Source organism: Marmota marmota, unplaced genomic scaffold (assembly GCF_001458135.2).
Source record: "Marmota marmota marmota unplaced genomic scaffold, marMar, whole genome shotgun sequence".
In the NCBI taxonomy this organism is placed as follows: Eukaryota; Metazoa; Chordata; class Mammalia; order Rodentia; family Sciuridae; genus Marmota; species Marmota marmota.
Window position 1 is genome coordinate 33,086,556 of NW_026000005.1, and position 16,719 is coordinate 33,103,274.

General features: G+C 39.3%; 1 protein-coding gene across 11 annotated transcripts in view; it reads right to left on the minus strand.

The window, feature by feature from the left end:
* Positions 1-16,719, minus strand: part of Fn1 (fibronectin 1) — a 64,621-nt gene that overhangs the window by 25,821 nt on the left and 22,081 nt on the right. For 6 of the 11 annotated variants that reach the window (XM_048808513.1, XM_048808512.1, XM_048808509.1 and 3 more), the window contains exons 14-25: positions 15,840-16,023; positions 15,469-15,645; positions 14,647-14,775; positions 14,457-14,546; positions 13,621-13,815; positions 12,456-12,728; positions 10,775-11,041; positions 6,440-6,534; positions 4,778-4,946; positions 4,275-4,361; positions 1,912-2,103; positions 345-617 (exon numbers count right to left, since the gene is read on the minus strand). In XM_048808513.1, the coding sequence (XP_048664470.1) occupies positions 345-617; positions 1,912-2,103; positions 4,275-4,361; positions 4,778-4,946; positions 6,440-6,534; positions 10,775-11,041; positions 12,456-12,728; positions 13,621-13,815; positions 14,457-14,546; positions 14,647-14,775; positions 15,469-15,645; positions 15,840-16,023 (2,131 nt within the window). The remainder of the gene's footprint in view (positions 1-344; positions 618-1,911; positions 2,104-4,274; positions 4,362-4,777; positions 4,947-6,439; positions 6,535-10,774; positions 11,042-12,455; positions 12,729-13,620; positions 13,816-14,456; positions 14,547-14,646; positions 14,776-15,468; positions 15,646-15,839; positions 16,024-16,719) is intronic. The other 5 variants (XM_048808514.1, XM_048808511.1, XM_015481343.2 and 2 more) reach the window with 2 other exon arrangements.

A 16,719-nucleotide genomic window follows, 5' to 3' on the forward strand; every position in this document is an offset into this window, starting at 1 on the left:
TGTTCATCCTAAAATTTGGTATTCATGTTAGGTATTTTTTTAAAAATGCTAGGTCTACAAATTTAACTCACCTCTGCTGCTTTGTATTTACTAGATCCGACATCTTAGATTCCTCTAGTTTTATGCATACTTGCAGTTTAAATGAAAGTGCACTTAAGACTCTTTGCATACGACTTCAATTAGTCAGACATATGCTTTAGATTCCTTAGGCTCAATCCCTCAATCCCTTCATCTATGTGGCCAATTGCTGGCTTCTCCCTTGAAACATCCATATTTAACCAGAGTGGCTGTTGGCAGCATGCAACACCATCCATGTGTCAAACACAGAAGTTTTTAAAATTCACCCGTTTGCTGTGTCAGTGTAGTAGGGGCACTCTCTCCGCCATTAATGAGAGTGATAACGCTGATGTCATAGTCAATGCCGGGTTCCAGCCCTGTAACTGTGTAGTATCCTAATGAGGAGTCCACAAAATCTTCAAAAATAGGGATCCCTTCTCCTGCTGCAACTACTGTGATGCGGTACCCAATAATGGTGGAAGAGTTTAGCGGGGTCCACCTCAGGCCGATGCTTGAATCGGTTATATCAACAAAGCTTAGGTCAGTGAGTTGGGGCACCTCTATTTAGTTACAAAGCAAAGAGGGGGCAACAGGAAAACAGAAGCAAAAAAAAAAGAGGAAAAAATAAAGCAGTGTATATCAGGTTATCTGTAGTCAAATTGGTAGAATGGTAAAGCAATGATGGTAATATGCAATCTATTTCAAATGATCTGAAAAGATGTCCTAAGTATCATGAATAGTTTGCTTTCCTGGGAAAATAAAACAGGTTACAATATTCTTTTAGGGATTTTCTTGCATTTTGAAAATGTCCCTAAACAGTACAGTTTGACTTCTCAGATTCCTAAAAATCATAGGCCAGTTTAGGATGTCAAAACCATGAACCCAGACACAATATCCACATTAAGTATCAGCAATGATTTTTTTAAAAAAATCTCAAACTGTTTCAGTAGGAAAATCAAAGCTTGCATGAAGGTTTTAAAATGAATTGGTTTTTGCTCCATACAAAACTCATGTCAACATCATGGTGATAATACTAATGCATTATGGATGTATGGTGTGAAATATGCCTTTCCAAAAAAGCACATTCAGGCCAAGGACAGGCTTGAGTCCAAGGCTACTGCCAATCTTTTAATTCATAATCAAAGTTATTTAATTAGCATTAGTAAACACATACCAAACAGTGCCAAAGGGGACACAATCTGTGCAGTAATTTCATTCTGTCATCATCCAATTTTGGACAAACAATGAATGTATCCCTAGATAGGTCTTTGCGATGTCGGCTTTCAATTCATAAGAAGGAATGCCCTGTGGGCGTGGCCTTTATTTCCTTCTTCATTCTCTTTTCCCTCCTCCAATTTTAAAAAAGACTTTGAAGTTGCAAGATAAGGAATTGGATATTGTCAACCACACACTATATCAGTGCTCACACATGGAGACAAAAAAATATTTTATAGATAGCTGCTAAAAGCAGAACTGACTGTAAAATCAGGCACAGATGTCCCGATGGGATGCATTTACCATATTACTTTTAGACCGTCAGCACTGAGTACAGACACATGACGTTTTAGTAATTTCCACGTGAGCAAACAGTAGAGAGTTCATGCCACGGTTGCCACTCCATTATATACCCATCGCAACAAAGAGCATCCCAGTGAAGCACAGACAGTGAAGCAGTGTTATCAGCAAGCCTTTGTTCAAACATTCATTTTGACTGCGTAGTTTTGGAAAGTGCAGTTGGGAGGTTGGCATTAAATCCCAAACACACTTGACACACTCAGCCATCTGGGGATTAAGATTCTAATCCCTTCTTATTGAAACTGCCACTCTGAGGATAACAGCTTATTTTTCTATTACCTGGGATGATGGTATCAGAGATAGGGACACTTTCCTTGTCATCTTTGACAGTGTAAACACTGACATTGTATTCCAGGCCAGGACTCAGATTTTCAAAAGTGCAAGAACTCTGATCCGCACGAACCATTTCTTCCAAAGCATTACCCTGCTGTCCGCTTGTAGGGGTGGTGGTGATTCTATAGCCAGTGATACCTGGAGAACAGAAAGGAGGAAGTTACCACAGAGCATTGATGACCCACAGAGGATTAAACAAGACTCCATGGTGGACTGACGAAGGAGATTGAATGTTTATTAAGGATTCTACTATTATTCAACCCTTTGAGGTCGACCAAGAGTCTGAGTATGGTCAAGAAAATCTTGTGTTAAATAAAATAAGCTCAGGACAGAAAGACAAAACTGTGCATTCTCATTCATTTGTGGAAATTATAATGTTGATCTTATAGAAGAAGAGAGTAGAATGGAGATCACTAGAGATTAGGAAGAGTAGCAAGGAAGGGAGATACAGAAAGGTTAGATAATGGGTCGGGCACAGTGACAGCCAGTTTGGGAGGCTGAAGCAGGAGGATCTTAAGTTTGAGGCCAGCCTCAGCAATTAAATGAGGCCCTAAGCAGCTTAGTGAGACCCTGTCTCAAGATAAAATTTTTTTTAAAAGGGGGCTGACGATGTGGCTCAGTGGTTAAGCACTCCTGGGCTTAATTCCTGTTACCAAAAAACAGAAAGAAAGAAGGCAGGAAGGAATAAGCAAGGAGGGAAGGAAGAAAAAGAAAAAGAAAGGTAGGTAGGTAAGAAAATGGTACCAGAATACAGGTAGATAGGAGGGATTCGTTTTAGTGTTCTACAGCCCAGCAGGGTGACTATAGTCTATAATGATCTATAATATATTTTGAACTAACTAGAAGAGTCTGAAGATGCCCAACACAGAGAAATAATAAGTATTTGAGGAGATGGAGATGCTTATTTGATCATTACACACTGTTTCTATGAATTCAATTATTTTACTGTATACCCAAAATATGTACAAATTTTGTGTGTCAACTACAAAAAATAATGCTATGTTTCAGCAACCACAGAAAAGAAAGGAAATCTTGGAAAAGGGGGAAATGATGACCAAATTCCTCTCCTCCTACCACTTTCCCCTGCTTTCTCTTAATGATCAAGTCTCGGTAGGACTGTTGAGGGCCATCCCATTTTACCTGCATGGTACGAAACACTCTCGACCTATGGGATTTTCAGGAAGAGAAGCCAAGGTGATGCCGCTCATTCTAGAAAAAGTCTATAAATTATTGAAGACTTCAGGAATCATGGAAATTGGGCAGTAAAAGGATTGAGGGAGAGAAGGGAAAGATTTAAGTAGGTGGTGACAACTAGAGATCTTCAGGACCCAAAGATAAGAGGTGGAAGAGCGATGATGTTGAACTTTCCAAAGGACAAGGAAACAAGGGTCTATTTTATCATTAGGAACAAGGTGAACACTAAAGTGTTATACAAGGAAATCCAGCTGGATGGGAAAAAAAAAAAATTAGGTCATTGCATTTGCTTGTGATCATCTGATGAGGCCACTGAGACTGGAGATTAATGACTAGCTGCCAGCCAGCATGAAACTCCCCAGCAGAAAGTTTCAAAACCAGAGTAACTCAGTTGGAAACTGGGTAGCTTTGGCTTAAACTATGTGTTCATATATTTAAAAACAAACAACAACAAACTTCACCAAAATCATTCTAGACTTCAGAGGGAGATTAGAATGGACATTTTGAGCTACTTTTACTTTGTGTGATTGTATAGACTGATCAGACTTAGAGATAATTACCTCAGTTTTATACCCACATAGCAGTAGAGGTGTGCAAGAAATACTTCTTACAGGTTTTTATTTTTGTACCAGGGATTGACCTAGGGGCAATTAGGGGCAATTTACCCGTGAACCACATCCGCAGCCTTTATTTTATTTTTTTCTTTGTGGTCCTGGGGATAGAACCCAGGGTCTTATGCATGTGAGGCAAGCACTCTACCAATTGAGCTATATCCCATCCTCTTTATTTTGTTTTTAATATTACATTTTATTTTAGAGACAGGGTCTTATTGAATTGCTAAGGGCCTCACTAAGTTGCTGAAGCTGGCTTTGAACTCACAATCCTCCTGCCTCAGCCTCCTAAGCCACTGGGATTGCAGGCATGTGCCACTGTACCCAGCTACTTCTTACAAAAATTTTAACAGTAAAATAAGAACAAGTTAAGTAATAAACTAGATATATTCCTCAAGTTAAGTATAGCAGGTATGGATGCAACCAACATGAGCTGAAACTTTTGTTTAGTATAAAATCTTGGTTTTGGAAAGGTATACACCCTCCGACTGGTCCCAGGCCTACCTGGGGTGGTGCTCCTTTCCCAGGACACAGTAAGCTCTCCAGTATCAGGGTTGGCCTCCAGGTGCAAGTTTGTCGGTGGAGACAGTGCTATGCAAAAAGAAAATGTTAAATTAAAAATGAGAGCTCACACAAAGTACTTTGGCCAGAGGAATGTTTCTTCCCCTTCTTTCTTTTCCCTTCATCCCTCCCTCCCTTCCTTCCAGAATTGGTGAAATTATAGAAGTTAAAGTATGAAAACATGGTGCACGATTATTTTGTACTACTAATGGAATTATTTCCATCTTTCCAGTTTGCAAATACTCTTGACCATGGAAAGAACATATCTTATGCCCCAAAATACCTGGCATGAGTTGGATCCGCTCTCCCAAATTTCTAAATAGTAAGTCGGGATAAGATTTTTCCCCCATACTATTTTTATAAGTAGTGCTATTGACAGATTTTAAAAAGTAGAACAGTTTGAAAAGCTAAAAGAGAAGAAAAAAATACACAAGAACTCTCCCTACGTGTCACCACTCTGTTGACAATCGGCTGTTCGATTTCTTTCCCATCTCTCAGGACTTGGACACTGTAATCATATTCTACTCCTGGAGTCAAGCCAGACACGACAATGCTTCCTGAGTCTGAAGTCACTTCTCGTGGGGCCTCACCTCCCTGGCTTGGTCGCACACCCAGCTAGAGGGAGGAGAGCACATAAACACAAAGGATAAGCATTTCTGGTTAAATAATAGTTAAATTATAAACTAGATACATGTTGAGAGGTTGTGGTTAGACTTTATATATCATGGCTCCTCAGAAACACACAATGTACTTTCACTGGGGAGGCACTGGGGACGTGCCGTAGCTCTATTTCCAACCTCAGCTGGAAATTCCCTAGATTGGAGCCAGGGTAGAAGAGGTATCATCCAAATGGCACTAAGGTATCTTCCAAATGGCACTAAGGTAGTTTGTGATGGAAGGTTCTAGAGAAATGCCTGGAACCTTCTATTAAAAATGCTGATTTGCTTGATAAAGGACCTTCTGGTATAAACAGGGGGCTTTGGGCCACATGATATAGTTCACTTCTATTTTCTTTTGTATGAGAGGAAACTCCCTAGACACTCTATTAAATGAGTTATTTACATCTAGTGCACTTTTCAGTTGCCATTTCAGGGCACCAGCCTCTGTAGCACCTCTTATTAAAACACACACACACACACACACACACACACACACAAAACCCTCCTGTTGAAGACATAGTTCATAGTTTCAGCTGCAGGATATGTTACAAAAGAAGAATTAAAATAAATGTGCCCATAGTTTTAAATCCTTTCAAATTTCTATTTCAAAAACCCAGGTAACATTGTGTTATGAAATGGTGTTAGACCTCAGAAAAATCCTTCATATGCTACGCAGCATCTGAAGGTTAGATTGATGCCATTAAAGGAAATCCACAAGGTACATTGGCACACTTCAAAAAGGAGTCTCAATAAGTGGCCTAATCATCAATATGGCCATTACATACTCAAAAAGGAAATGACCTCTGGCTTATTTTTAAAACAATCCTGGGGGTTTAGTCTTAATTTCCAGTCTTGATGAATTATTTCTTCCTCCACTCTCTACATAAACAACAAAAGTAATTCTTTCAAGCATATTCATTTGTATTCATCATTTCCCTAATATCATTACTTTAAAGAACATGAATCCAGATATCTACAGGGGAGACCTCAATCTTAACCTCTATTAAAGAGATTTACCCATGGGGCTTTGAACAAGTCAAAAGGAAACTGATTGGATAAAAGTGTGATTTTTAAATGACTCTGAGTTTAATTGTTCTCCCCAAATTGGCTTCTGTGAACTGCTTGGCACCCATTTAGAACAACACATCAAATGGAGTTCTCCTACATTTTTCTTAAATGTAGTTCCCTGGGGGAAAGGATAGAGAAAATAAAAACAGCAACAACTAACAGGTCTGTGCTACTGTTTTCTCCTTTGCAAAGCACTCGCCCAGCCTCAGTCCATCCTTGCAGCAACTGAACAAGGTAAGCAAGGGGATCCTCCAGGTGTGAACAGAGGCAGGTGACAACACCCAGGTCTCCTCTCCTGAACAGCTTCTATCTACTGCATGCAAAAACAGGACGGCTCTATCAAGCCTGCATCACAAGAATTTAGGAACATTTGCAGTTTACCTTAAACCCAATCCTTGGAACAGGGATCCATGTGATCACAATGGTGGTCTCAGTGACCTCTGTGTTGAAAGGTGGAATGGAGCTCGATGGCTGCACTGTGAAATGAACCAACACATGTGTTCAACACCTTCAACTCATAAATGATGGTAGAAAATGTAAAAAACAAGTATCTTTATCTAGAACTTGAGTTTAATGAACCAGTAGATGGAGATGGAGTTACTTCATCAGGTGAAAAGAGCAGTGCTTCTCAATGATCAATGTGCCACACAAATAACCTGGTGAAAATCCAGGTGCTGATTCTGGAGGTCCAGCACAGGGTTGAGGAGCTAGCTTTTCAAACTGGCCAATGATGCCAACTCTGGTCTGTGAATCACACTTGAGTATAACAGGTGGCTAGACAACCCTTTCAACTCCTTAGATTCTGTGATTTGTGGCTTTTCATCATTGTTGGGATTTGAGTTTGGTGACAATAAACTTTCTTATAACAAAATAAAGTCCCTTATAAAATATGTAACTGGTCTCTGCAAACAGATGATCATTTGGTTTCTTAAACATTAAGAGCAATGGTAAAATTACAGATGTGATCTAAAAATAGCTTTTTGCTGAATTTTCCACAATGGTGACCAATATTTTTGGTTGCGGTAAGTGATGCCATATAAAAGTTAAAAAATTCTGAAATCGTGGATGTATTTTAATTGTAAAAATTCATCCTTTTAATATATGATTGTTCATCCATAAGAATTCTATAGAAGTTTAGTATCCTACCACTAGAATTAGAAATCATAACAAAGGTTTATTTTGCATCTTCTAGCATCCTAGCACCAGTTATTTCTCTTAGTGAAAAATATTCCTTAAAGCAAGGGATTAGACAAAGGGGAATTAAGGGAAGGGAGTGGGGATGGGAATAGGAAAGACAGCAGAATGAATTGGACATAACTTTTCTATGTTCATATATGAATACCACCAGTGAAACTCCATATCCTGTACAACCTCAAAAACCGGAATCGAATTAGAATAAGTTATACTCCATATGTATATGTCAAAATACACTCTATATCATGTATATCTAAAAAGGACAAATTTTTTAAATGTCTTCAGAAAAGCGAGGAGGAGAAAGAGCATGTGTACACAGTTAAGGCAGGTACTCCCAACAGCCTTGCAAATTCTTGTTATAAACTTAGAAAGATGAGGTTTTGGAAGCCAAGAAGTTTGAGTTGGGTGAATTAAGTTCAAGGGTTTGGAGCACATTAGTAGCCCTGGGTTATGCCTTCACAATTCCTTCCATTTTATGTCCCAATCAAACTCTGTTCTCACTGGGAAAAATAACTACTGAAAGCATTTATTCTAAATCATGAATGGCTAGTGAGAAAAAGAGTTATCCTCCAGAATTACACCAACAGAGATTAAAAAGTCTTCAGACTCTAGTCTATGTAGCTCCAATCAAATGTTTTGTTTTGTTTTTTCTTTCTATGCCATGTGGGAATTTAGACTCAACACTGCAATTCTTCCTTTTTTCCCCCTCAGTCTGGATTTTAATGTCTTACTTCTTATTTTTATTTTTAAAATACTGTGTGGGAAAAAGTCAAATATCTGTGTGGGCCATTTTGCAGAGACTGCTATAATGGCTGAACTGAACTAAGGTTCAGTGAACTATTTTGTTAAGTATATTATTCTGGTGGCATTTGGGGAAACGGGGGTGGGTGATCCTTGGTGCTCTCCAGCACCTCTGAAATCATACATTACGTGGCTGTGGCTCACTTTGCCAAAATACCAGGGCCAGCCGGGGGTCACCATTTTTAATGGCCCACAAGAAACAATTTAGGGAACAGTCAATTTCTTTTATTGAACATCTGTGAAAGCCACAACTTTTTCACAAATTACATTCTCTCCAACAGTCCTGGACTTTAGAACTGGGTATTTTCTATTGCTTGAGCTAGCCAGGGAAAAATCTTCCCAAGTTTAAGATGATCCTCTCTGTCTGGTAAGACCATTACAGGAAAATCACCAAACCACAACCCCACAAACTGATGTCAAACAAAGGATGTGACTGTTAAGTATGAGTTACAGATTCTGGAAGGTCTTGTTAGGTGAAGAACTGCCTGGCTGTTAAAGAAATAAAATATGCCCTATCAATAAAGGAGTGAGCCATATTTTCCCCAGAAATGGCTGCTTCTTCCCACTTTCCTCACATTTGCTCTTAAGAATTCAGCACAAGTTATAAAACTCAAGAAAGTTATTCCCAGAATTTAGCTTAGTAAGACAGTAAAAAAGCTACAGAAAGTTACAAGTAATTTCGAAAACAGCAAGCTCTGCGGATGTTTACAGCCACAGGAGTATTTGAGGTTCAAATGAAGTTGTATAACTCCTTGTTTACGTTGGTTTATTTAAATATAAGCAGGCCTGAGTGGTTCTCATTATCATTTCTTTCTCAATTAATCATCTCTTCAACAAATGTTTTTTGAAAGTATACTCTGCAATGTACTAAGTTAACCTTTACATAATAAAAATTAATTTTGCTATTAGCATTTTAATTCAAATATAATTATATTTTAAGTAAATATATATATATATATATATATATATATATATAAAACATATTCAAGAGAGCAAAAAAATAGCATTTCCAATAAGTATATCAAAGTTCCCCCCCAAAAAAAGTTCCTGTACTGATCCCTTCACTCCACTTAATTATTGTTATCTTCACTAAAAATTCTCTTTCATTTCATAGGCACTCTATTCAGCAAAAAAAGAAAAGTACATAAAACATGTCTCATGCTAATGAAAAAGACAACTATATAATTCTACATTTCAGTAAAATAGGCTCTCTGCTGAAAGGAAACAGGCACAGGACTTTCCATTCTAACTCAGTGAAGGCCTTTCTTAAGAAATACAAAGACAATTTCATGAGAGTAGATTTTAGGCTCTCTCAGAACCAGATGACATAAAAGAGTGAAATTTTAAGGTGAATTTTCTTTCAAATTAAAAGCAAATTTCATTTGCCTGTGATTAACAATCATTTAGGAAAAAGCCTTCATTGGCCAGACACCAAACTTAAACGGAAATAAGTTTTTGGTGAAGTATAGATTCTTATGGGTAAACATTTATAGAGAGATTTCTTTGGGGAATAAATTCCAGAGTTATGTACAAACTAAGGGTTGTCTTGACTTTTTTTTGACTGCTTTTGAATGTCTATATTTTTAAATTAGTAAAAGAGGAAGATTTGTGGAAAGCTTTTGGGAAATTGAAAACTAGTACATGGTTGCAATATATGCTGAAAAAAGTGCTTATGTTAGATGTTTTCATAATTCAAAATGTCAAGTTGAAAATAACAAATAATATTTGGCTAGCAATAAAGAGTCTCATAATTCTTTGTAATGTAAATGGAATGTACTTAGTGGAAATCAGTTTGTGAATAGAGGCCTTTATTGTGATGTGTACATATAGAAGATTTAAGACCATTTCCTCTAAAATGTTGAGCAAAAGTAGAAACATGACCAAAAATTATTGTTAGAATTTTCACCTTCTGTGGAACTTCAAGAGTTTTTTAAGGAAAAGAAAAAAAGAAAGAAAAGAAAGTTCGTTTTTGTGTCCTATAGAAGTACTTAATGCTTTGCAGTCAACAACACTTGGGAGAAATAATTTCCTCAGCTTCTTGCTCTATTGGTTGGTTTCCACTCAGTCCCTAGATATTTTTTATTCTGCTTGTATGGCTATCATTTGATGCCCAATGTAATAAACCATAGGTAGAGATGCTGATTTAGTTTGTCTTAACCATTTGGTAAATTTATTTTGTCTGATAGAATTCAATTTTTCTAATTGCAGGGTCATTATGCTACTCAAAGTGCTAGCCTAGGAGGAAATAAGGAACTTGGCAATGCATGCAAAAAAAAAAAAAATTTTTTTTTTTCCTTTTTTTGAGCCACTATAGATCAAACCCAGGGCTTTGGGCATGCTAGGCACGTGTTTTACATCACCAACCCTCATAGAGAAGACCTTTCTTCAAAAATTTTATCAGCTAAATGAAATAGCATGCTTTTGAATTACATTCTGGCACAAGCTACTTGTCTTGTAGCAGATGAATAATAAACAATTTATGGCCCAGCAGCCAATCCGTAGAGCACATTATTAGTAGCACTGCTTTAAATGATGTACTAAGTTTTTAAAGTTAACCTTTAAAAATGGAAGAACAGAGACTGCAAAAATACAGTAAGGAACCTATGATAGGGCTGGGGATACAGCTCAGTTGGTAGAGTGCTTGCCTTACATGCACAAGGCCTTAGGTTCAATCCCCAGTACCATTAAAAAAAAAAAAAAAAAAACTAAATTTTGGCTTACATGTAGTGAAGACTCCAGTGGCTTTGGGGCTCTCTTGGTCGCCTTTGATACCTACGAGGGTGACAGTGTACTCAGACCCAGGCTGCAGGTTCCTCAGGGGGTACTTGGAGACAGAGGGCCCCACATTGTACTGCTTGGGCCGGCCTCCTCGGGTCAGGCCCACCGTCAGTCGGTACCCTGAGATCCGGGCCCGAGGTGGGGTCCAAGTTACCAGGACAGTTGTGTCACTTTCATTGACAAATTGGAGGTTAGTGGGAGCATCCAGTTCTAGAAAAAAAGATGAAACATGTCAAGAAATATTTAGATCAGTAATTATCTCATTGAAATCTTAAAGCTTGACTAAACAGTGTTGCGTTTCTTCTACTCAAGGTAGAAACTAAAGGAAAAGTCAAAACTCTGGAGAAAATGAGCCTTTAAGAGACAGAGCACTTTGTACAACTTTGCCTAAACACTGTGTCAGCCATGAGAAATCCTTGACCTTTTCCCCTTGAGGGTTATCCTTTGGACAGTCTCATTTTCAGCAAGATCTCCCATCACACTCAGAAATTACAATTACATTAAAGCGATGGCATTTTCTTAAAAAAGCAAAACAAATACTTGTGAACCCCACAATTTTCTCAGAGCCAGAAAGGTTATGGGAAGAGAGATAAACTCAATAGAAAGGACAGCAAGACGGAAGTTCCCTATGGATCAAAGGAAGAGTCTATGCATTTATTAAATGAATAGTCCTTTGCTGGAGAAATAAATGTTATTTTCTCATGGTTCTGAGTAGGCAATAATTATAGTCATTAGAACAGGCTCAGAACCTCAGATTCTCAGTAGGCATGGGTAACTTTGTACTATCTGAAAGAATAGTACATCCATTGGAATGGAAACATCCATTGTGGGTTTTCTTCTTGAGTATGACAACTAGCAGTTTCCCCTCAGAATTCTAGAACACATTTCAGATACAAGAAATCTTTAGGAGGTGGCTGGGTATAATTGAAAACAGGGAGTCCAGAAACAAAAAGTCAGGTTTTAGAGCCAGTTTTATCTCTTCTTAGCTCTATGACCTTACAACTTGCAGAACTTCAAAAATGTTTAAGTTTCTTTCTGAATCCAGTAAAGATAATAATATTTTCCTTTATAAGATTAAAATGAAGATTAAATATGAGTAGAGTGCTTTGCTAGAACTGAGCAGACAACTCAGTGTTCAAAATAGTAGACACTTATTCATTTCCACATTTTTTTTTTTTTTGCAGTATTGGGAATTGAACATATTAGGTAAGTGCTCCACCACTGAGCTACATCCCTAGCCCAGCAACTACAATTCTTAAATTCTACTATAAAAATGTTAGTAGTTTACATTTTAACTTAGATCTAGATATATTTATTAAACACAAAATGCACTCAAATTACTTAACCATGTTTCCATTAGCAAAGGAAATTAGGTTCTCTTAGTGCCATCCCCCTGAGTATTGGAAATGGATTACCATTTACCATCCACAGAGCTTATCTGAATTTTCATTCCAAGTTTAGTGAGCTTTACACTCAATACACAGTCTCCCTGTTGGGCGTTTTTCTACTGCTAAGCTGTAAACCCAGGAGGTTAATAGAACAGCAAGGTTGCACTTCCACATAGGTCAGATGTGAGGGTGGAGAAGCTGGGGGTGGGGCAGACACAGGTAGGAAGAGTACATACTGGTTGTCTGTTGTGCAGTCAGAGGCTTGCTCTCCCTCCCCTGGTTCACAGCAAAGACCTTGAAGTAATAGGTGGCCCCGGGGGACAACCCCATGACTTCTGCAAAAGTGTTCCTGTTAATGGGCAGCCTCTGCCCATGCTCCCCAGGCAAGTTGACAGGGATCACATCCACACGATAGCCGGTCACTGCACTGTCAGGGGGTGTCCACATGATGGTGACCTTCACGTCTGTCACTTCCACAAACTGCAGGTCTTTAGGAGGGGGAACTTTATCTAACAGACAAGAAACAGCAAGTCATTCACAATTCCAACTTTATTTTATTTTATTTTATTTTGTACTGGGAATTTAAGCCAGGGAAACTTTACCATTAAGCCACATCCCCAGCCCTTTTAATTTTTTATTTTGAGACAGGGTCTCACTATGTGGCTTAGGGCCTGGATAAGTTGCTGAGGCTGGCCTTGAACTTGAAATCCTGCCTCAGTCTCTCAGGTTGCTGGGATTACAGATGTGCACCACCATGGCCAGCTGAAAAGTGTCTTTAAGGCCATTTTTCTGGACATGTTAGGCACTTCATTGGCTACCCTCCCAGAGCACTGCTAAATTTTGTCTCTTAGCCAGATAATTGGCTCTTTTGCATAGATTTTCACGGTTCAGTCATACTGCTTACATTATAAAATTTGAAGTTTTGTGTCTAAAATACATAGGTAAATGTATGAGTTTACAGCATAAGAGGTATCAATTTGGAGAGAGAAGTTAAACATAAAAAAATACAGTTTAAGGTAACTGCCCAAAAGATAAGATGGTCTTATTTTACTGAACTATTTTATAATAATTAAGAGCAACAGATAAAATGACCCTAGGCTTCTGAGGAAAAAAAATAAGAAAAATTGATGGTAAAATTGTTTTTTGACTAGAAGTGCCAACAGCTGTCTTTGATAAACTCCCTTACTTATATTGTGGACACTTCAGCTGAATATCCTTAGTTTAAGATGATTTGAATGTAGGAACTACTGACAGAGAGAAAACAACCCTCTCTCAGGGACAATCAACCCTTTGTCTTTGTACTCCAGTTCTCCCCAGGAGGCTAATGGAATGAACTGGATCCCAAGAGGTCTACCTGTTATCTAGCTGCCCCAGGGGAGAAGACATCAAGGGGAGCATTACCTGACCGTGGGGTGCCTGTGGTTTCTTGCTGGATGAAGACAGGAGTACTCTCCTGGTTTTCTTCCACCGCATAGATGGTGATGTTGTACTGAACTCCAGGCTGCAAGTCACTGAGGGTGACAGAGTTGGCAGTCTCCGGGAGGTTGAGCTCGGTGCTACCGCCCTCTTCTGATGGTGCATAGACTATTCTGTACCCTGCAGGGTCAGGAGAAAAGTATGAAGTGCTGTTTTATAAAACAGAGGCTAAGAAAATCATAAATCCTCCCCTCTCTAGTCACCCTCACACCTTGCTTGATTAGTTAAGAATCAGCAAGATTCTTTTTGATTCTTTCAATGCTACCACTTCTAATGACTATTCAGCACAAAGATAAAATAAGAAGAGCCATACAAACCTTTTTAATAATAAATATCATCCTTGAAGACATGAGATACTTAATAACTGTCAATTAGAAAAGCCAGTAGGTGTAAATATTCATGCTAGGCTGATTTCTCTTCTTTGAGCTCTGGATTATGGAAGCAATTAATGAACCAGCCTGAACACAGAGCTCTCAAGCCTTGTCTGTGTCTTTGAGGAACCTCTATTACGAGGCTGAATAGGCAACTTAGCTCTTCTTTAAGAGTAAGCCTTAGTGTAAGGTTTTCAGAAATGCCACACCTCTGCAGCCCTGGAAATGCTTGCTGTAATGGCCAATGAGCTGCCTTTGCAGGGGTATGTGTGTGAGTGTGTAAGGAGTTGGTAAAATGGAATGTTACACTGATCCACAGTATGAATCTGCTCTTGCCACACTTATGCCATAAAGATTAACAAAGAAGCCAAAGAACAAGGCTAAGCCCACCTGTGATTGGTGCCTGGGGTCTGCTCCAGCGAACAACAATGGAGGTGTCATCAACTTGGCCCACAGTAGGGTCAGGAGGGGCATCAGGAGCTAACAAAGAAAGGAAGGAGGAAGTGAGGCAGCTGGGCAACTTTGCTATAGCCCTGCTTTTACAAAAGGATTCCTTTAACACCATGTAGCACACAGGTACCTGTTGTCTGTGAGGTAGACAGGATCAAACTTTGCTCCCCGTCTTCGGCTATCTGATAGACATTTACAATGTACTTTCGGCCAGGAAGCAGGTCAGGGATGCTCACAGAAGTGGCCGTGCTCGGGAGTTCTTTGGAATAAAAAAGGAAAGGTCACTGATCAAAGCAAACCAATGCCTCCACAGCTGATATAAGAAGAACTACGTATCACAGGGGGGAAAAGACTAGAAGGAGATGTAGTAAAAGATAATCAGTGATTATTAATGTACTATGGGATATTTCTTCTTTCATTTTTCCAAAATCTTCTCCTAAAGATGCATAGTTTTAATAATCCACCCCCAAATTTTTGAAAATAGCTCTGTGTGGTTATAAGTCATAGTAGCAGCAATGGGCAGAAAGTGATGGGGGTCGGGTGGGAGGGATATTCTTTTTCTTGACCTGGATGCTGGTCCCATGAATGAGTTCAACAAACTTTGTAAAAGATCTCTAACCAGGGGAATCTGAAAAGCATAAGCAAAGGACCTGAGCACTCTTCAAAGCTACCATCATCAGAGGTAGTCCTCATATACAATCACTGCCATGAGAAAATAGCTTCTGTTGTGCAAACCTATGTCCAGGCAAATGCTTGGTGCTCAGTGAAGCTCACATCAGGGACCAGGACAAAGTGTCGTTGCTCACAGGAACCCAGCCAGTTCTGTAAAGGATCAGCCCCTCCCTGACTTTTATCAGAGGGGAGAGTGTTCAGACCACGTATGATGCCCTGTCCCCAGGGGGTCTACCCATCACCCCTCCAAACCTGTCCTGAGACAACGTGTTTAGCTTACCCAGGTACCGTGGCTCATCTCCCTCCTCACTCAGTTCATACTCCACCCGGAATCCAGACACAGTATCGGAAGCTGAGACCCATGAGACCACAAAGCTGCTGGCAGTGATTTCAGTCACAGATTCAGACGTGGCCACTACCGGTGACAAAGGTGTCGTCTCTCCTGTCACGGTGTTGCCTAGAATGCCACAGAAAGGGGGAGAGCAGTCCTTGAGTTTTCTAGAATGTTCACCCTTCTTGTCTGAAGAATACTGTAATTTAAAAAATGTAGGTGCCATTCACGGAAGGAATTGAACTGAGAATGAAGCAGGTCCTGCAGGGAGCCCAAGTCTGGGATACCCAGGTGTAGACACGAGGATGCTAGGTACGTACTGGTCCCTTTGGGGGTGCTGCTGCTGGTGGTGGTGAAGTCGAAGCGTGTCACTTCTCTGTGGCCATACTGCTGAATACTGATGAGCTGCCCCTCATATATCACTCCTGGGGTCAGGCCTTTGATGACGTAGGAGTTTAAGTGACCAGGAATGGTAGCGTCTTTCCAACGGCCCACAGAATTTTTCTGAAAATTTAAATGAAATTTAAAAAAAGAAAAAAATCACACAAGAGTTTGCAAGGATGCACATTCAGAGATGAGGGTGAGCAATCTTCAAAGACAAATGAGAAGATTTTCAGCTCCACTCTGGAGGACAATCGTGGAAAACTGAATTCAGAACAAGGGCTAGTAGTAAAGTTTGTTGGTGTTAATAATTGTATTGTAAGTATTATTTATTGAGAGTTTATAGCTCTGTGCTGTTTTGCTTGCTTTCTCCCACTGATCTTCACCTCCCTGCATCCTACTCAGTAGTGTGGGTATCATTGCTCTCATTTTACAGGTGGAAAAACCAAGAGTTATGTGACATGCAAGTGCTGAACACCTTTGCTTTGGCCAGAGCAATTACTTAATATTGGTGAATACAATTATGATATCCTAAATTTTCATGTTGCCCACTTTTTTTTCCCACTTTTACAATAAGCAGAGATAGTTTCCTTTCTAAAATGGGAAATATGTTCTATCATCTTTTAAGTTGGTGGGATACAATTCAAGTTTCTTGCCCTGCGGAAGTGTCCAAAGGCACCATACTGTTTTTGCGATTCAGATTCTGGGGACAGCACAAACAAGATTCAACTGGTCTGGTTTTGTGACTCATTCTTGGATACAAACTATCCCATCAAAAGTGGTCAGCCAACTTTGGGCAAGACTATAGAAGAATGTAAT